At 48.1% G+C, this 21,000-nt stretch overlaps 1 protein-coding gene across 2 annotated transcripts; it reads left to right on the top strand.

The window, feature by feature from the left end:
* The first annotated feature begins 119 nt into the window (after window positions 1-119).
* On the top strand, window positions 120-14,804 carry Fam187b (family with sequence similarity 187 member B). 2 transcript variants are annotated; one of them, XM_032896153.1, is made up of 2 exons: window positions 120-415; window positions 14,028-14,804. In XM_032896153.1, exons 1-2 carry the CDS (start codon window positions 219-221, stop codon window positions 14,413-14,415), a joined length of 585 nt encoding a protein of 194 aa, XP_032752044.1. In that variant the 5' UTR covers window positions 120-218; the 3' UTR covers window positions 14,416-14,804. The 2 variants fall into 2 exon arrangements, with proteins under 2 accessions (XP_032752044.1, XP_032752043.1); XM_032896152.1 differs by lacking the exon at window positions 120-415 and adding an exon at window positions 6,509-7,224.
* Window positions 14,805-21,000: the final 6,196 nt, after the last annotated feature.

The raw sequence follows: 21,000 nt of genomic DNA, 5'->3' as shown, positions 1-21,000 counted from the left end.
TAGTAGAATATGAGATTGACTTCCAGGACATAGCGCTGTTGCACATCACACACAAAGACCTGGGCCAAAAGCCCATGGGAAATGAGAGCATGAACCTGGGAGGCAAGGTACTGGTTTTTACCCGTTGGGATCCTTGGCAACATTGTAACCGTTGCCAAAAGCCCGGTGAGCGCAAACGTCTAGGATACTGCTATGTGGAGGAACCCCTAGAAAAGCCCATGCCTTGCTGGCTCTACATGAGAGAGGAGAAGGTGACAGATAACCGCCTGCGGCCTGAACTCCAGATACAAGCCTGTCAGGTGCCCTGTGATACCGCCACAGAAACCAAGCAGCCGTACTTCGTCTTTGACCTATATCAGCTGGACAAGCCCAACAACCATGCTCCACTCAAGTGTCCCTTGGCTTCCATTTACAGGTAACAAACAGGAGCAGGATGCTAACAGCCTTTCTTTTGGCCCTCACCCAAGCCCAGTCTCCCAGGCTATCTGGTGCTAGGGGTCTCCGATAGTAAAGCAAACTCTTCCTCCCAACCCAGAAGCTTTTATGGTCAGAGTCTAGAGGGATCGATTTGCTTAGATGTTTCCACACCAGAAATAGCGTCTGAGCTGGGATCTGGGCAAACGATGCAGAGAAAGGGCGTGACTGAGAAAGACATAGTTCCCGCCCACACAGGCAGCCCGGAGCCTCAGGCCCGAGCTCAGCTGATGTAAACACTGATTGGAGGTCCTGCTGCTGGACCCTGATGGGTGTGGTTTGTTCTCTGTCCTTGCTCCAATGTCATGACGTCTGGGACTTTTCTCCTCCTTTTTAGTTTTTGAGACAGGATCTTTACTGTGTAGCCTTGGCTGGCCTGGAACTTGCTATTCACCAGGCTGAACTCACAAGAGATCTGCCTCCCTCTACCTCCTGGATGCTGGAATTAAGATTGCGCACCACCACACCCAGCATGTATTTGTTGGTTTCTCTGCCTGTGGATGGCAAAGGGTCGTGATATGACATAATAACTTTAGGACAAAAAATAGCAACAGTTGTAGGTATTGATTGCAAAAACTATTGGTAAGAATGTAGACGAGTCTGCTACATAGTGAGACCCTGTGGAAAGAATAAAGCCAAAACCAAACTAACAAAACAAAAAACAGCCCCAAAACCTAGACTTAGAAAACTTTTTTTTTTTTTTTTTTTGGTTCTTTTTTTCGGAGCTGAGAAAACTTTCTTGAAGATAGCTCATCAGATGTTCCCTGCTGAATATCCTTGGTTTTTATAACCGTGGATATTTTAGTTCTTTTTAATTGTTCCTTTTAATTCTCGAAAGAATCACACAGTTTATTTTTTATTTGAGATTTATGTATTTGTCTTTCATGTGCGTGGGTGTTTTACCTTCATGTGTCTGTGTACAATGTGCAGTGCTCACAGGGGCCAGAAGAGGGCAATGGATTGCCTGGACCTGGAGTTACAGAGGTTGTGACCCCTCCTGCAGGTGCTGGGAATCGAACTTGGGTCCTCTGGAAGAGCAGCTAGTGCTCTTGATCGCTTAGTCACCTCTATTAGTGGTTCTCAACTTGCCCATCCTTGTGACCCTTTAATACAGTTAGTTCCTCATGTTGTGACCCCCAACCATAAAGTTATTTTCATTGCTACTTTATAACTAGCATTTTTTTTTTTTTTGCCAGTGAGTTGTGTCTCAGCTCCTAGGACCATTGGAAATAATGTGTTTTCCAATGGTTAGGACCAACAGTTGGAGAACCACTGCCCTAAATGGCTCCTTTATAATGAACATGTTGACTGTATATACCGACTTAGGTATGTGAAAGTTAATGGGAGGCCCCTCCCCCTTCCTAGTGGGTGTTTATTCCGTGGCTTGCGTGTTTCTTTATTTTCATTCTGATGGGGTTGGATGAGAAATATCCCCAACAGGCTTAGGTGTGTGAACACTTGGTCCCAGTTGGTGGCGCTGTGTGGACAAATTACAGGGAGAGGCAGTCTTGCTGGAGGAAGTACGTCACTGGGGGCAGGCTTAGAGTTTAAGGCTTCATGCCACGCCCAGTTTGTTATCTGCTTTGGAATGGGGCTGAAAAACCTCGTCTCTCGGCTTCCTGTTCTCACAGCCCTGCCTGCTGCTCGCTGTTATGCCTCCTCTCCGTGATAGATTGCTAGTCCTCTGGGACCATAAGCCCAAATAAACTCTTCATTCTGTAAATTGCCTCGGTCACAGTGTCTTATAACAGCATCAGAAAGGTAACAGACACAGTGTGATTCTAGGGGCCAATTCTGAAGGGATTCTGACCGGCTTGAGCATGGCAAACATGGCTGGCAGGCTTTGCCCTTCTCTTCTCTGCCTGGCTAAAACATGTTAGCGTACATTCGTAAAGCTGGCCACCACGGTCTGTTCCCTTTTATGTGGCCACTTCCTTCTCCAGAGGCTCACCACCAAGGTCCAGATAGCAAAGTACTGAAGTCTAGCAATCCAAAGCCCCATTTGACTGCCCTAATTAGCATGCCCAGTTAAAATTAAACACCTCATCCTAACACGCGGTTTCCCTTTGTATCTTTATAAACTGCCAATTTGGGCTGGAGAGATGGCTCAGAGGTTAAGAACACTGATTGCTCTTCCAGAGGTTCTGAGTTCAATTCCCAACCACCATATGGTGGCTCACAACCATCTGTAATGGGATCTGGTGCCCTCTTCTGGCCTACAGGCATATATGCAGCACAGAATGCTATGTATATAATAAACAAATCTTTAAAAAAAAAAGTATAAACCGCCAATTAATTAGTTAATTAATTAAAAATGTGCCACGTCTGTCTCTTTATCCAGAGGCAGTCCTTTGTCCCACTCCAGGACAAATACCCCTGCCCACTCTCCCTTGTCTCCTCCCCATCTCCTCGGTCTTTGTCTCTTATTCCTTGACCTCTGTCCTTCTGGGTCAAATAAATCTCTCTGGTGCTGAGAACATGGTGTTGGGGCTCCCAAGCTTTTGAGTTTCAGAAGGACACTGTTGATGGTTGTGAGAAGACAAGATAGCAGGCAATGAGGTATGTTGGCAGGAGCAGGAGGCTTCCTGGTCACATTGCAATAGTGTGTGGGGATACAGTCCATCATGAAAGTGCAGATGTGGTGTGGGGTAGGCGCCATGGTAGTGGGATCTCCTCACAGCAGACTCTCCTCACCTCATATCTTGGAACAGGAAGTAGAGAGCAGCTAGTTGTGACATATTGTCTCTTTTTGTAGATCTGGATATAGAATCCTTAGCTACTTCTCCAGGCCCATGGCAGGCTGTCTCTGTCTGTCTGTCTGCCTCTCTCTCTCTCTGTAAATTTTAAATTACCGAGTTAATTTCTTTAGTTATAAATAAGTTTTCTTTCTTGTGATAGTGTTGTTGAACACCCCCCCCCGTGAATTTATCCATTCCATCAAAGTATCAAGAAGATTTTGGCTCTCGCCTACTGTGGTGGTTTGAATGAGAATGGCCCTCCATAGCCGCATACATCTGAATGCTTGGTCCCCAGGGAAGGATTCAGAGGTGTAGCCTTGTTGGAGGAAGGTATCACTGGCAGGGATGGGCTTTGGGGTTCTCAAAAGCCTGTGCCAAGCCCAGAATTGCTCTCTCTTCCTGCTGCCTGTGATCAGCGGCTTCTCCTGCACCGTGTTGGCCTACATTCCGACATGCTTCCTGCCATGACGGCAACGGACTAAACTTCTGAAACTCTGTGAGCCCCAACTAATACTTCCCTTCATAAGAGTTGCTGTGGCTGGGGTTGGGGATTTAGCTCAGTGGTAGAGCGCTTGCCTAGCAAGCGCAAGGCCCTGGGTTCGGTCCCCAGCTCCGAAAAAAAAAAAGAAGGAAAAAAAAAAAAGAGTTGCTGTGGCCATGGCGTCTCTTCACAGCCATAGAAACTGACACCTTTACTTAGAATAGAAAAGACACCTGTGTGTAGCTGTAGTATGTTGTTGTCTTTGCGTTCTTTTCTGTGGCTATGGAACTCAAGGCTTTATGCATTCTAGGAGAACATTCTACCACCAAGCTACCCCCATGCATTGTGAAGCCTAGACTTGCTTTGAACTCAGGATCTTCCTGCTTCTGCCCCCTAAGTATTGAAATGATATACACACCATGATTCCCAGCTCCATTCATCATCGTTTTATGTCATTAGGAGCAACACTAGTATCTCCTTTTAAATTGTTTTAAATTAATCCCAGCACTTGGAATGCAGAGGCAAGTGTATTTCTTTGACTCTGAGGCCAGCCTGGTCTACACAGAGAGTTCCAGACCAGTTAGGCCTACACAGTGAGACTCTTGTCTCAAAAACCAAAGCAAGACCTTCCAGGTGATTCAGTGAGAAAAAGCACTTGCCACCAAATCCAGTGACCCCAGTTTGGTCCCCAAAGAGAATATAGTGGAGAAAGAGAAATGTCTTTGACAAATTGTCCTCTGACCCCCCACACAGTCACCATATGTATGCCTGGAATCATACACATGCTTGTGCAGGCATACATACACAACAAGAAACTGTGTGCAACAGCCCCCACCCCCAAGATCGAAACATTCCATCCTGCAGGGAAACTCCTTAAGCAGGAAGCTAAGCCACTCAAAACAGCTTCAGGAAGTCCCTGAAACTGACTAGATTCTCTAGGCCCCTCCCTGCCAGAGTAAAGAATAAAAGCTGCAAAGAAGATTCTGAGACTGGACCTGGAAACCAGGTGAGCAGCCTGGAAGAGGTTTAGGTCAACTGAGGCACTGGAAAGGACACCCTCCAACCTGATAAGTCTGCCTTTGTGACCTGTCACTTATCCTGGGGTGGGCTTTGGTGATGCAGCTGCCTTTGAGCTGTTTCAGCTACTGTAAATAACCCCAATCCTAAGTAAGCAACTTGGTGGCATCTGCCCTAGGGTTGTATGTTCCCTATCTGGGATGAGAGGACATGTGTGTATGTGGTGACTCCCCAGGAAAAGTTTTGTCATACAACACACACCACACACACACACACACACACACACACACACACACACACACACACACACACACACAAATAAGTGAATACATATAAAAACAACAGAATCCAAAGTAAATAAATGGAAAAAAAATCAGGTAGCTTTCAACAAAAATCTCTATAAAAGCACAGTTCTATATGGACCAGCTGAGGTCCTGAGAATGACCAGGGTCCATTTTCCTTAGGAGAAGTTAGTCCACATTCATCAGCCTAGCAGCCTTCTAAAAATTCACTCACAGCTGACGTAGCTGGTAGTGTGTGACCTTGTGTGTTGCAAAGGGGGCAGGTGCCTTGTTTATTTGAGTGATGGCTGGCCCTCGATAGTCACCAAACACCTGTGCACAGGAGACACCAAAGGAAATCATGTCTGGGTCACCTCAAAGTTGATAGGTGACACTGAGGCCAGTCTGACAAGATGTTTACAAAAGGATTGGGGGTGGAGGAAATTGTGAACAGTGTTTATTTAAGATGAATTTTGCAGATGGGGAAGAGTTAGGGACCGATCCATGTGAAGGTTCTGAAGCAGGCACCCCTCTGCTTGGCTGGAATGCTCTGGAAAACAGGGCACAAGTTAAGATGAGTGGGTGGTCAGAGAGATAGAGGAAGTCAGAACCATGACCAGCAAGAATTCTGTCACGGATCCATCCCCAGGGTTAAGAAGTTTGAGTATGTCAGGCTGGAGAGGTGGCTCAGTGGTTAAGAGCACTGGCTGCTTTTCCAGAGGTCCTGAGTTTGGTTCTGTGACTCCAGGAAATGCAATGTTTTCTTTTGGCTTCCTAAGGCACACATGTGGTGTATAGACATAGGTGTAGGTAAAACACCTACACATATAAAGAAAAACAAAAACATCAAAAAGACAAAAAAAAAAAAGACAAAAAAAAAAGGCTCAGTGGCGAAGAGCACTGGATGCTTTTCCAGAAGACCCAAGGTCGGTTCCCAGCAACCACATAGAGGTTTGTAACCGTAACTCCAGTTCCAGGGAATCTGACATCCTTTTCTCCAGGTTCCTGTACATACACAAGACCACAGGACACCTCTCTCTTCTCTCTCTCTCTCTCTCTCTCTCTCTCTCTCTCTCTCTCTCTCTCTCTCTCTCTCTCTCTCTCTCTCTCACACACACACACACACACACACGATGATTTTTAAAAAGTAGAGTGTGATGGCACGCACCTTTAATCCCATCCTCAGGAGGCAGAGCCAGGCAGATCTCTGAGTTCCGGGCCAGCCTGGGCTACGTACACAGTGAGACTGTCGGGACACAGTCTACCCATGTAGGAACAGTTGCCTAATGTTCACATGTGTGGTACCAGCGCCTGGGCCTGAAACTCATCTCTCGGGAAAACAGGTGATAAAGACCAGACTAGGCAAACTACATCTCAACTTGTCACAAAGGGAGGGAGTTGGTGGCCTCATAGCCTCTCGGTTCCCCTCACTGCCAAAGACTGAGAGGCTTGAGTTCATGAGTGACCTCACAATGTGCAGGCTGGTGGCCAAGGCACAGCCATCTTCCCAGTCCACCATGTTTACCATCCTGTGGATACTGCTCAGCTTTGCTCTCCCAGTGTTGGGGCCCCACATCCCTGTAAGCTGCCCCAAGGCCAAGGAATGTGTCCTGGCCCTCCTCTCCAGCAATGACGTTGTCTTGGAATGCAGTGTTTCCGGTGCACACTGGTTAATTTCTGGGCCCGGTAAAGATGGTAAGCCCATCGACCCGTCCAGTGTTCCCAATATAAGAAAGAGACCAGACGGTGGGATCCATATCCAAAACCCGTTACCGTCCAACACGGGCCTCTACCAATGCCGGGACGAGAATGGAAACCAAGTGACCAGTTACAAGATTGATTTCCAGGACATCAACAGGCTGCATGCCACCCATATAAACCTGGAGCAGAAGCCCCTAATGAATCAGACACTGAATCTGGGCCACAGAGAGATAGTGTATACCCAGTGGGGACCTTGGCAGAGATGCAGCAAATGTGACAGTCTGGGAGAGCGAAAACGCCTGGGTTACTGCTACATCAAGGAGCCCTTGGAGGAACCTGTCCCCTGCGGGCTCTACCTTGGAGGTGTGGACGTGTTCTATGCCCGAGTAAGGCCTGAGATGCAGGTGGAAACCTGCTATGAGAACTGCGGAGGCGATCTGATGGGTGGACACTACATCATCTTTGATAACTTCAGGTTCACGGAGGGGTCTGAATCGGCACTGCTCACCTGTCCCTTCGCAACCATCTACAGGTGATGGGACCTTTACACCAGCCATGCTCCTGGTCCCTTGTCCCCAGGGTTCTTCATGGTGAATCTGTGCCAGGCTAGTAGGGGCATCTTGGTAGGTCAGCCCATTGAAAGCAAAGACAAGGCCAGGGATGCCAGATACATGTCTTTAATCTGAAACATAACAGCAAGAATGTATGTCCAAAAGGATACTGATTCTATGGGAAGAGGGTTTTTGTTTTGTTTTCTTTCTTTCTTTCTTTCTCTTCCTTCCTTCCTTCCTTTCTTTCTTTCTTTCTTTCTTTCTTTCTTTCTTTCTTTCTTTCTTTCTTTCTTTCTTCCTTCCCTCCTCCCTTTCTCTCTCCCTCTCCCTCTCTCTCTCTCTCTCTCTCTCTCTCTCTTCTTCCTTCCTTCCTTCCTTCCCTCCTCCCTTTCTCTCTCCCCCCTTTCTCTCTGTCTGTCTGTCTTTCTTTTTTCTTTCTTTCTTTCTTTCTTTTCTTTCTTTCTTTCTTTTTTCTTTCTTTTTCTTGTATGTGAGTACACTGCACTGTCTTCAGACACACCAGAAGAGGGCATCAGATCCCATTACAGATGGTTGTGAGCCACTATGTGGTTGCTGGGAACTGAACTCAGGACCTCTGGAAGAGCAGCCAGTGCTCTTAACCACTGAACCATCTCTCCAGCCCTTGTTTTGCTTTCTTAAGACTCATATTTACTAATTTCTCTATGGATTGTTTGAAATGATAAGATTCTTCAGAGATTCAGGGGACCATGTTGCTCACTGGCAACATGGCCTTCCAAATAAATTGGTGAGATTTTTCTCTGGAATGTGAACAGGATTGACATCACTCATGGGGCCGGCTTCTGCCAAGGCTCCCATTGTCTCATTGAGGGCTCCCAGTTAAGTCCTGCTTTTCTGCTTAACTCAGCTCGTAATATTCACATAGAGGAATCTGTAGGGCCACTCTCTGCTGAAAGCATTTTAAACGGAACATTACTTATGAAATCGTCTGTGGTGAAGTGTAGCATCACTAAGAGCGAGGAGAACTAGGAGTTTTGTGGGCTGATATTTTGTGAATGTTTTTTTTTTCCTTTTTTTTTCGGAGCTGGGGACTGAACCCAGGGCCTTGCGGTTGCTAGGCAAGTGCTCTACCACTGAGCCAAATCCCCAACCCTTTTTGTGAATGTTTTAAAAGCAGTGCGAACATTTTAAATTTACTAATTCTTTCCTATTCTTTTTAACTGCATGTATGTGTCTGTATGCTTGTGGTTATGTGTACATTAGTTGAAGGTACCGGCAGAGGTCAGGTCCTCTGGAGCTCGAATTAGGTAATACTAACCCCCCTCACATGGATGCTGGGAACCAAATTTGGGTGCTCTGCAAGAGCAGAAGTGTTCCAAACCGCTGAATCATCTCTCTGGTCCCCAAAGTGAATAGTTTGTTTGTCTGTTTAGTTGGTTTGCTTTCTTTTTGAGACAGGGTCTCCCTATGTTGCTGTCCTGGAACTAATATAGACCAGGCTAGCCTCAGACTCCTAGAGATGATCTACCTCTGCCTCACAAGTTCATATCTCCTAAGACTAATGTTTTACATTTTTTTTTAGACGGCCCAAGCTGGAGGTGGGAGGATATCTCAATAGTTAAAACATTCTCTGTGCAATCTATAAGACAAGAGTTCGAGTCCTTGGAACCCACATGAATGTCATGGCTCACCTGTTCTTTAAGCCTTGGAAATTAGAGACAGGGAGTCCTTGGAGAAAGAGTAGCCTGGTTATCCCTAGTTAGAGAGAGTTCTCGTATCGATGAATTCTGGATTTTACTCTACCCTGCTTCAATGAACAAAGCAGGAGAAAAATTGAGAAAGATTTCAGACATCAATTTTGGGCACACACGCAAACACATATGTGCATGCACCTGCACACAGGTGAACACTTACACACGGATACGCAAACATGACGCACATACACATGAAAAGGAAAAGAAATGCTAAAGTTATTAATCATTTTATTAGAACAAACAAGGTCATTGTAAACACGAAGAAAAGCAATCTCACCTATTCTATAAAATGATGTTAAAATATGTCCTAGGTGACAAAGAGGAACATTTCTGTTGTTTATTAATGTATTTTGTGATACTTAAATATTCAGGATTAGTAGCAATATTTAAAGTGTGTGCGTGTGTGTGTGTGCATGTGTGCATGTGTGCGTGTGTGCGTGTGTGCGTGCGTGTGTCACCCTTGGGAGCCAGAAGAGTGTCAGGTCTCCTGGAACTGGAGTTATGGATGGTTTTGAGCTGCTACATGGGTGTTGGGGCTCTAATCTCAGTTCTCTGAAAGAGCACCCAGGGTTCTTTATTTTATTTTATGTTTCTCAGATATTTTATATATTTACATTTCAAATGTTATCCCCTTTCCCCCCTCTCCCATACCCTCTTCTCTCTCCCCCTGCTTCTATGAGGATGCTCTTGCTCCATCCTCCCCACTCCAACCTCAATGCCCTGGCACTGGGGAAACGAGTCTTCACAGGACCAAAGGCTTTTCCTCCAATGTCATCCTCTGCTATGATGGACAATGTCATCCTCTGCTACCTGTGTGACTGGAGTCACGGGTCCCTCCATGTGTACTCATTGGTTGGTGGTTTGCGGTGCCAAGAAGTGCTGGCTGACAGGAGCCAGATATGGGTGTCTCCTGAGAGGCTCTGCAGAGCCCTACTGTTACAGATGAGGATGGTTGCAGCCGACCATTGGACTGAGCTTGAGGACCCAATGGAGGAGTTAGAGAAAAGACTGAAGGGGCTGAAGGGGTTTGCAACCCCATAGGAAGAACAATATCAACCTACCAATCCCCACCAGAGCTCCTAGGGACTAAAGCACCCAGTGTTCTTAACCACTGAACCGTCTCTAACCCTGATGCCCCTTCTATAGAGAGCAAGAGTAGATATCGCTGAAATGCAGCAAACTGTTAGGCCGTAGTGATTTCCCAGTAGGCTGTTATACCTTTTTTTTTTTTTAAAGATTTTTTTATCTGATATGTATGATTATTTTGTCTGCATGTATGTATGTGCACCATGTGTGTGTTTGTGATGCCTAAAAAGGCCAGAGAGGACATTGGATCCCTTAGAAGTGGAGTTACAGATGCTTGTGAGCTGCCGTGTGGATGTTGGGAACCAAACCGAGGGTCTCTGGAAGAACAGCCAGTGTTCTTACCCACCGAGCCATCCCTTCAGGTTGATCAAAACCATAATAATTAGATATTGCCTAAAAGCATCATCCTCCCCCAAGGCCAAGATGTGCATGAGGTGTTCCTTCTCCCTAACTTGAGTCTTTGGCCACCAACCATTTTATTGAACTTTGACCCCTCAAGGTGTAGATCAGAGGACCGAGCGAGGGTATCATTACATGATAGAGCAGGAGGAAGGGTTTCCCGTGATTCTCTGTGACCTTGCTTTGAGGTAGAGTGTGGACAGCTATTATGTAGCCCTAAAGAATAAAAGCCCAACAGTGAGGTGACACACAAGTCCCAAGGTCCTTCCCCATGTCCTCTGTGGGTCCTCCCCTCAGCACAGCCTTAACAATGCCCAAACGGTGTGACCCCGCAAAGCAGGAACTGTGGAGAGTCGGTTTCCAGGAAGGTTTGTCTGCACAAGCAATTTCAGGACACACACACACACACACACACACACACACACACACACACACACACACCACTATCCACCCTGGGATGGCCTCCAGAGAGGCAGTTGGAAGATAAAGGTGATCTGAACTCCACAAACCCATCAATCTGAACCACGGTAGTCAGTGCCAGAGGACCTCTGAGTGCGTGATGGCCCTGTAAAGCATACGTTGAGAAAGAGCATCACGACCGTCAGTGTTGGCGACACACACACTCTGTGGAGCTCAAGCCCTAAAGCCATAGAAAGCTGGGTTGCTCACACAAGAAGTGTGGCTAACTTCTCAGGGCCCTTGAGATTCTGAAGGATCTGGTGGAAGGTGCTGGGAGTAAAACAGCGGTCCAGGATAGACCAGAGCGGGAAGGAAGACATGGGTGTATGGGGTTTGTGGTTCAAGATTAATTGAGTATAACTGTGGTGTTCTCCGTCAATGTCAGAATGTAGACAGAGATGGCCAGTCGAAACATCCAGCAAAGGTCAGAGGAGCCCACACAAGGTTCAGAGAACTTGCAGGTCTCAAAGAACAGTGCGCTGGTCTCAGAAGTAGTGGATCTTGGAGGATGGGAAGCCACTGAAGGCACAAATTCAGTTCGGTAGCCTGAAGGAGTCTGGCGGTCTTGGAAGCAGAAGTAGGCAATAGTCTGTCTGTCTGCAGCCACTGCTAGAGTTTTGGAGAGACTTCCCTGCCTCCAGCACTCTGAGGAATCTAGGAGGGACAATTTTTTCCCCCTCCCTCCTCTGTTAACTCATGCAGTTCCTAAAACTGCAGGGAGGCCAATTTCAGAGAGATCCCAGGGCACCACTGAGTGTGCATATGCAAATCAGGTGGAACTAGGACCAATGAAGGTGGACTCATCAGATCTGGTTGGAGAAGGAAGAAATGAGCAAAAATTGCTAAAAGTTCCAGTCAGGTGTGCTCAGGTCTCTACAAGTGTGGAAAATTGTCTGTGTCCCGGTGATGACACGGTCAGGTTGCCGGCTCCTGTCAGTTATGTTGGGGAGGGGAGTCTCAGCAGAGTAAGTTTTTCTTTCTTTCATTAGTGTTGCTGCTGCAGCACTAACAGCCCTCCACAATTGGCCTCCGTTGGCTCCTTCACCTTTCAGGGCTTGATTGAGTCTGCCTTGCATTCTGAACGCTCCATATTAGGGCCACGCCTACCCAAAGCATGCCTGCCGGACAAGTATTGGGGTTTGAGATCAGATCCCCAACACCCGCCAGGCTGAGAGCCTCCATCTGTAACAATGGCTCTGGAAGGGGTTAGGGCAGAGACAGGTGGATCCTTGAGGCTCATTTACTGGCCAGCCTAGCAGAATTTGGAGAGACCCTATCAAAAGAAATGAGGTTAAGGATCTGGAGGAATGGCTCAGTAGTAAAGAGCGCTTACCATTCTCTCAGACTTGAGTTTGACTCTCAGTAGCCATGTCTGGTGGCTTACCACTACCCATAACTCCAACTCCAGAGGGACCTTGCTCTTCAGTCATCTGCACTCCGCACGTGCAAACACAGACATACACCTGTGATAGCCCAGCAGTTAAGAGCACTTGCTGCGGGGTTGGGGACTTAGCTCAGTGGTAGAAGGCCCTGGGTTCGGTCCCCAGCTCTGGGGGGGTGGGGGTGGGAAGCACTTGCTGCTTTCTCAGAAGACCCAGGTTCAGTTCCCAGCACCCATGTGGCTACTCAAAGTTCCAGTTCCAGAGCATCTAAAGACCTGGCATCCGTGGAAACCAGGCACACGTGTGGTGCATACACATAGATGGGGACAAAACACTCCCACACATAAACGTAATAAATGTAATAAATGGCTGAGTTAATGAATAAAGCCTTAAAGGAAAAGAAAGGTAAATAGTGATTGAGGAAGATACCAGACATGGACCCCTGGCCTCACATTCATGTATGCGTGCATGTATGCATGTACATGCACATACATGCACACATACATGAACACATAATTGTTGGGGACTCTCGGGTATGGATTAAATGAATGCATTTGGCTTTAAGGTGAGTACGGACTGTTAGAGGATGAATGTGAATTGTTACTGTTTAGATATGAAGGGTTCCCCCCTGCCAAGAGCCCATGTGTTCAGGGCTTGGTTACCGACTGACAGGTTTTAGGAGAGTGATTGGGTCCTGAGATTAATTCCTTGATAGAGTCAGAGTTGAATGGCGCTTCTGAGAGAAGGGAGAAAAAGTGAGGACTAAACTGAAGGAAGTAGGTCAGTGGGGTGTGCCAGAGAGAGACAGACTTGTCTCTACCTCCTTCCCATTCCTCTCTGTTTCCTGGCTTCCTTAATTGGTTTTCTCTGGTGTGTTGGCCTGCAATGAGAACTCAGACTGACCCTGAGTTGGATTCATGTGCCAGCACAGAGTACTACAGCTTAAGACGATAGAACTGGCTGAGCATGGTGGTGGCTCAACATGGTGGTGTACGCCTTTAATCCCAGCACTGGGAGCCTGAGGCAGGTGGATCCCTGTGAGTTCCAGGCCAGCCAAGGCTACATAGTAACACAAAACATTGTCTCAAAAACAAGTAATGTTACAACGGCAAAGACGAGAATACTGAATAATTGTATTTTCTCGTCACATTGGAGTCTGGAAGTCAGAAGCAAGCTGTCGGGGGTTGGTAGGGGGAGCGGCTACTCCTCACAAGCTCAGAGGCTGGGGAGAGTCCATCGCTGATTTTTTTTCCTAGCTTTTGTGAGAACCAGAGGCTCTCTGACATTTCTGGGCTGGGAAGCTTCATTGCTCATCCCCCTTCTATCTTTTCTTGGCTTTCATCCCTGGGTATCTTTATCTGTCTTGGCTCTAAAAGGTCACCGGACATACTGGACCTCAAGGCCACTCCCCCCCCATATGATGTCATTGCAACACGTTGACAGTAACCCAGTTTCAAAATGAGCTTCCATCCTGAGGTTCTGGGAAATGCATGGAGTTTTGGGTGGACAATCTTCCATCTCAAGACCTAGGTCTAGCTAGCCTGGGCCTTGTGGGTAAATCGTGATGTTCTCCGTGAGAAACTAGTGTCCTTGGCTCAGGCCACCCAGCTAGTCAGAGGTAGAGGTCTAGACACTTCCCAGGCCGTACTTCCTGAGCACCCCGCTGGTAACTTTTATAGTGTTCCGTGGAGGGAACAACTTTGACCCTGTGTTCCTCCCATGCAGGCCCGTCCACTGGGAAGTCAACGACAACCCTCTGACATGGCAGGACCAGCTCTCTGGCCAGGAGATCAACACTGTCATGGACCTACACAGCGGTGGCCAGCACCTCAAGGTCTTCCAGCCAGCCACTTACAGATGTTTTGTGGCACAGGAGCTCATAGCCCAGTTCAACCCCACACCCTCTACATGTCAGCTGGAGGCTGAGAGACAAGCCAAAGCCCTGGGACCTTGGAGGTCCAGGATCCAGCCAGGCAAGGCGGACTCCGTTCTTAGGGGATTGAAGTTACTGCTGCTGATTGTTTCTGTGCTGGCCGTCGGAGGGTTTCTCTGTAAGGTGGTCTTCCGTCCTGCCTGCGGCGAGAAGAGGAATCAGGTCCTCCTGGTGAAATAAACTGAGCCTTCTGTAGCCAAGGGGACCTGGTATCTCTCCACTGTCCCGTCCTTAGCTCTAGCCACCCATAAGCAGCACCCACCATGCGAGGCCCTGGAGGTGTGTGAGCCAACACAGACCAGGTTGAAATCCAGGGGCCACTTCACTCCTTGTTGTATTCCCTACTCGGCTAATCTATTGATAACGTCATTGTACAGATAGGAAAACTGAGGGGAGTCTGTCTAGTCATTGGAGATTTGGAATTCTTGGGTTCCCCAGAAGGAGAAAGGGAGGGAGGGAACCTTCGCAGCGCTCTGTGGTGTGACTTTCTCTGAGGAGGTGTGAACAACCATCTATTCATCCCAGATCAGACACTAATGACAGACTAAAGAAGTGACTATGTAAAACTGGTTTGGTGAACTAGTGAGTTTATTGGGGTTCCTTACAGGAGAATGGGGGGGTGCTTATGTGAGCGAGAGTGACTCTAAAGCAACTGCATCACCCAAAGGTCCAGCATGAATGATGTCACTCATGAGGGCCCGGCATAGGTGATGTCATAGGATCCCGCATAGGTGATGTCTCGCATGAAAGCTGCCCTCTTAGACTTTCTGTACAACTTGTAGACAGCTCCACCGAAGAGTCTGCTCTTCCCCAGAGAATGGTTGCTGTTTGTGCAGCCATGGGAAGGGTCTTGTGAACCATGGAACTTTCCAAGTTTCCTGAGTCTGGGTCTTCCTTCCCCCCCACCCAAAAGGAACACGTCAACTGGAAAGGGATATTAATAACATCCCAACGGGTGTCTCCATTGTATATTGTGTCCTCGTCATTCAACCCTCTCCATTCAACAAGATGGAGGACACATATGGGTATCTCTGAGTACCACCCTTTCCCCTTTCGGTCTGCACTGGATCCCTGGTGCTTTTCCCTGCTTGTCCCTTAGGACATCTTCCTCTACTAAGTCACAGATATAGCCACAGTGTGTGTGTGTGTGTGTGTGTGTGTGTGTGTGTGTGTCTGTCTGTCTGTCTGTCTGTCTCTCTCTCTCTCACATACACAACACACACACACACACACACACACACACACACACTCACACTCACACATCATCCCTTTAGCTTAGACACATGCTATTGTTCAGGATTCTTGTGAGGGAAGAGCCTCCAGTGTTGCTCTGGGACAAGACGCTGGGCCCTGCTCAGCTGATCAGCAGGAACGGCTGGACCTGACTGTTCCCAGAAACCACACACACGGTTTAGCAGAACACAAGAGCAGGACATGAAATATTAATGCCTCTTAAGACTTGTTGACCTAGATTTGCATGGTGAAGTCTTGACAGGGAACATAGGAAGGACTCCTAGGGCAGAATGTAGGCCCAGGAAAACAGGGTAAAGCTCCCCACATGGACCACAAGGCTTCAGGTGACACACCACAGACTCAAAGGTTCCTGCGGAATGAGAGAAGGTTCTCTGGAGTGAGTTGGGACTGGCTGTGGAAGCAGACGCCGAGAACAACAATGATAAAAATAGTCAACATTTTTGGCTCTCTTCCCGTGCCAAGACATAAACTTTCCCATAAACATCAAGTCCCCTCAAGCCACCGCTAGTGACTGTTACTGTCAGCTGCCTCTTGTTTTATAGCTGGGAACATGAAGGCGCAGAAGGCACACTAAGGCCCAGGTCACACAGTGAGCTTGGGGGAAAGTGGGTAATGGATGGGCCACTCGAAAGAGATCTCAGGGCCTAGGGAGATGGCTCAGTGGGTAAGATCATGAGGACTTGGTTTGGTTCTATGTAAAATAAGGTAGGTGTGGCCATTGCATGCCTGTAACCTCAGAGCTGGGCTCAGGCTACACAGGAGGGTATGGGGTTTTGGCTGCCAAACTCTGGGTTCAGTCTCAAGGGAATAAGGTGGGAGAGAGAGAGAGAGAGAGAGAGAGAGAGAGAGAGAGAGAGAGAGAGAGAACAGGACACTGTCCTACTGTACACATATAACACACACAGGAACACACACTCATACACATACACCTGCACACACACACCTGTACACACCTGTATATACACACCTGCATACACATCTGTACACATCTGCACACATCTGAACACACACCCATGCACACATCTGTATGTACACATCTGCGCACACCTGTATTCACACATTTACACACCTGAGTGTACACACCTGCACACACACACACACAGCATCCTCCCCAGCAGGAACCCCCAGGTGTCCTCTATCCGCAGTAGACCCCACTGTCTGTGGCAGCATGAGAAGGAACAGGGACAACCAACTGAAACCTCTTCGTCGAGTCAGTGGCCTGTCTACACAGCACTGAAGGTGCCTAACCAAAGTGGAAGATCTTAGCACCAATGGGACCTCTGTGACCTCCCACCCGGCTGTCAACTTAATGGATTTAGAACCACTCAAGAGATGCACCTCTGTGTGAGCCTGTGAAGAGATTTCCGGCGAAACCTAACTCTAGTGGTGGGTGGCTGCCCCTCCAGAGGCTGGGTTCCCAGATGACCTAAAAGGGGAAAACAAGCAGAGTGGCACAGCACTGATCTCTCTGCTTCCCAACTGCAGATGCAATGTGACCAGCTGCCCCATGCTGCCCACCCTGTGCCTTTCCCACCACCATGGACTGTCTCCACAGGGAGACAACATGAATCTTTCCTGAAGTTGCTTTTCGTCAGGCATTGAGTTACAGAGATGAGGCCCCTGCTTCTGACTTTAGAGTTGGCATTACTTTTTACATGTTTTATCTGCATGTATGTCTGCGCACCAGAAGCAGCCACAGGCTTCCGTGGGACTGCAGTATAGATGGTTATGATCAGACGTGTGGGGACTAGGAATCAAACCTATACCCTGTGGAAGAGCAGCTAATGCTCATAACTGCTGAACTGTCTTTCCGGGGCCCTTGCTTCTGACTTTCTGACAAAGCTGTTGGGCCGTCATTGTCACGATGAGGTGGCATCACACAAGTCTGTCTCAGACTTTTGCAGAGCGTCTGATGGCCTGATGTCATGTACAGCTGCCGTGGTTTCAATCCATGTCCCCCCATAGTGTCACCTGGTAAAACCTGGCATGGAGCCCGTGGCATCACTGGGAGACAGAGGGACCTTCAGAGGGAAAGGGCTGTGACTTTGAAGGGCTGTTGGTGCTTTTCCATCCTTTCGCTTCTCAGCTGCTAGGAAGTAAGCAACTTCCTGTGTCACGTGCCCTTGCCTTGCTGCCCTGCTAGGTTGGCCCAGAAGCAGCTGAACCAACCAACCCTGCACCCAGGTCTTAGGAACTGTTAGTCACAAGTAAACTTCCTCTCCCGTTAACTTGATAATCTCCGGCATTTTGTCACAGTAAGGAGGCCAACTCCTTCATCAACTGTGTGACAAGGAACTGCAGAGCTATGGACCATAGAAACTTCTGTAAATGGCCTCTGGGATTTTGCCACGGCTTCTAGTCGACAGCCAGCAATCAGCCTGATCTCTCAGTTATAGACAGCAAGAAATGAGTCCTTCCAACAACATGGAGTCTTCCCACCACATAGCTATTTTTTAGAACAATCAGTCGGGGAGCTCCCAGTTTTCCCTGGCTCTCTACTTCCTCAGCATAGGATAAGGTGGCGATTTCTGAGCTCATTATGGTACAGAAGGGTTAACACAAGACACTTTCAGACTAAAATTAATAGGGGGAGAGAGAGAGAGAGAGAGAGAGAGAGAGAGAGAGAGAGAGAGAGAGAGAGAGAGAGAGAGAGAAGAGGAGAGGAGAGAACCTGAGAGCCCAGGGTTCTCTTGCTCTCTGTGCAGAGGCCCCCAGTGCTGGAGATAAAGGCTAATCATGCACCGGAATTGCAGCCAAGCCACAGCAGATGTGGCACCCAGGAAATAACCTGGTGTGATTGTAAGCCACTAAGACATGGGAGATGTTTGTCACAACAGCCTAGCCTGGTGCATGCTGACTGATACCTGCTCCTTCCTCTTAAATACTTTCATAAAATTAATATTTTTCCCTAATTAGCTAAACAATTCTAGGTCAGAAATTTGCTATGTCCCTGTGGTATGCCTGACTTTCAAAAGAGCTGGGAGATAAGGGTCTCAGTAAACATACAATAACAGACTAGAGAGGAGGTGGACACTCAGAACGGTGTGTCACACCCCTCAAACACACATCCTCAACTCACAGTGTTCATCTCCTTCACAGTCACACTACTGTGGGTCCACGTTCTGCCCCCACTGCAGAGCTGAGATGTCACTTGGGGAGGGGAAATGAAACTGGAGGGTACATCCTTCCTCGATGCCATCGGGACACTGACTCATGGCACACCAGCACCGTTCAGGGGAGGCAGAATGCAGTCAAAGATGGGAGCCCAGCCTAGGTGGGCACCTTGATGCTGCTGGGAACCACTAGGAGTTGAGAATAGACCCACAGGCCTCAGATGAGTGGGGGTGGGGGTGGGGGTGGGGGTGGGGGTGAGAATCCGGCTTAGCTCAGGGTGAGTGCCAGGCCATCCTGGATGGGTAACAAAGGTTTGCTTGCCCTTCGAGGTGGCTCTGGATGAGAGCGACAACCCCAGCTTGTCCAAACTGTCTATTCACGGTGGAAAATGGATGCATATGACTTACTCAGGGAGGACCAGAGATTAAATATCTTTTGCAGAAAGGAATGTCTGGGAAGGGAAGTTTATTGGCCAAACCCACAGGGCCAGTCTACATACCTCATTAGCATGGAGAACTATGGGCTCTCTGCTATGTGACCAGTTGCTAAGGTCCTCCTAGTGGGGTGTTGAGGTCACATGTTCTAGGACAGAAATCTGGTGGGGAGCTCCCTCTTCTTAAACGTTGAGTCTCTCCATTGGTTAAACCATGGGTTAGGTCAGACCTTTCACAGTCTGTCCCTGAAAATATCCTCACAGACACACTCAGAGGTGGGCCCGCTGATCTCCTAGGAGGTTTTTATCCAATCAAGTTAGCCGTCACAGTCTGGCTTTTGCTGAGCTTGGCGGGGCTTCCTCATCTAGGAGGCCATTCACTGAGCTTTCAGTGTAGTCTCTCCAGCAGGGCAACCCAGACTTGTCCACAAGGTGGTGGCATACAGCCAAGAAAATAAAAGTTTCAAGGCCACAGGGGGTGAAGGGGGTGGGGGGGCTCAGTGCAACCTAACACAGCATCTCCAGGGTGGGGCCTGGGATTGAAGTTCAGGATCTTGGAAGGTGTAAGGCATCATCCTACAATGGCATGCATGTCTGAGCACAGAGAACGGGGATAAGCCCCAACACGGGGTCCTTGCTCCCCATTCAGAGTAACTAGGAGGATCCTGTGCATCAACCAGAGTTTTCTGTCCCTCTGTAGCTTTGTCTTTTTCTCAACAAAAATCCATGTGTGGCTTCATTGCTGCCCTTCACATCCTGTTTACTGTGTTTTTAAATTTTTATTTTTTATTCTCTCTCTCTCTCTCTCTCTCTCTCTCTCTCTCTCTCTGTATGAAGTGGAATTTTTTGGTCATGTCATGTGATGCAGACTCACATGGTGTTTTGCTGAGGCTAGACCTGAGGGAGGACATGTGATGTTTGGAGAGGACATAAATAGGACTGGACAGACAATGACGGTGCACTTGCATGGCTAGTGGTGCAGCTCTTCATTGGTCTTCAATGACCTTCACTTCATGGAGAGAAGCACAGCGGGAAACTTCTCCTGGCATCCTGGCTGGTTTTGGTGGCTTCCACTGACTCCTGCTGATTTGGCAGCGGCCTGGAGGTTTCTGCTGGATTGTGCCACCGCTGCTGATTCAAGTTCGGTATCCTGACACTACTGAACTGAACTCCTGGAATCCTGACAGTGGAGATCGGAATCGCCCCAAAGAACGACTTCTACACTGGTCCATTTCCCCTGGTTCTGCTTACCATCTTTTCTTCCCCTACCTTTGGACGGTGGACTAGGAGGAGGGATCGAAGCATTTGAGAACCCTTATTAAAGTGGGTTTTGAAAAATCTAAGCTGGGGTTGGGGATTTAGCTCAGTGGTAGAGCGCTTGCCTAGCAAGCGCAAGGCCCTGTGTTCGGTCCCCAGCTCCAAAAAAAAGAAAAAGGAAAAAAAAAAAAAGAAAGAAAAATCTAAGCCTACACGTGTGCATGTGAGTGCAGGTGCCCGCAGGCACCAGAGTTATTGGATCCCTCTGGTGGAGGAGTTACAGGTAGCTGTGAGAAGCCCAGCTTGAGTTCCAGGAACCGAACTCAGGTCCTTGGCAATATGGACCTTGCAATTGCTCAGCCATCTTTCCAGCCTCATGGTTATTTTTGTTTTTAAAGTTTCTTTTGAGATTCCTTATTCTATTTTCTGAAACAGGATCTTACTATGCAGCCCTAGGTGACCCAGAACTCAATATGTAGATTAGGCTAGCCCCAAACTCACAATGCTCCACTTGCCTGTGCCTCCCCAGGGCTGGGACTGAGGGTGTGTGCAAACACTGCACTCTATTTCATTTTCATTCGTGTATACGAATGTATGCCTGTGTACCGTGTGCATACAGTGTTCAAAGAGGCTAGCCGAGGGCACTGGATCTCCTGGGACTGGTTGGGAGCTGCCATGCGGGTGCTGAGAGTTGAACCCAGATCCTC

The sequence above is a fragment of the Rattus rattus genome, chromosome 2 (genome assembly GCF_011064425.1).
Source record: "Rattus rattus isolate New Zealand chromosome 2, Rrattus_CSIRO_v1, whole genome shotgun sequence".
Classification (NCBI taxonomy): Eukaryota; Metazoa; Chordata; class Mammalia; order Rodentia; family Muridae; genus Rattus; species Rattus rattus.
The sequence above is the reverse complement of the archived record's forward strand: the minus strand, read 5'-3'. Positions and strand labels throughout refer to the sequence as shown.

What these genes read in the sequence shown, in the direction of transcription:
- Fam187b (XM_032896152.1), top strand. Translation starts at nt 6,509, where the DNA reads ATGTTTACCATCCTGTGGATACTGCTCAGCTTTGCTCTCCCAGTGTTG. An exon ending in CCCTTCGCAACCATCTACAG is followed by an intron (nt 7,225 to 14,027) that starts GTGATGGGACCT and finishes CCTCCCATGCAG; the next exon opens with GCCCGTCCACTGGGAAGTCA.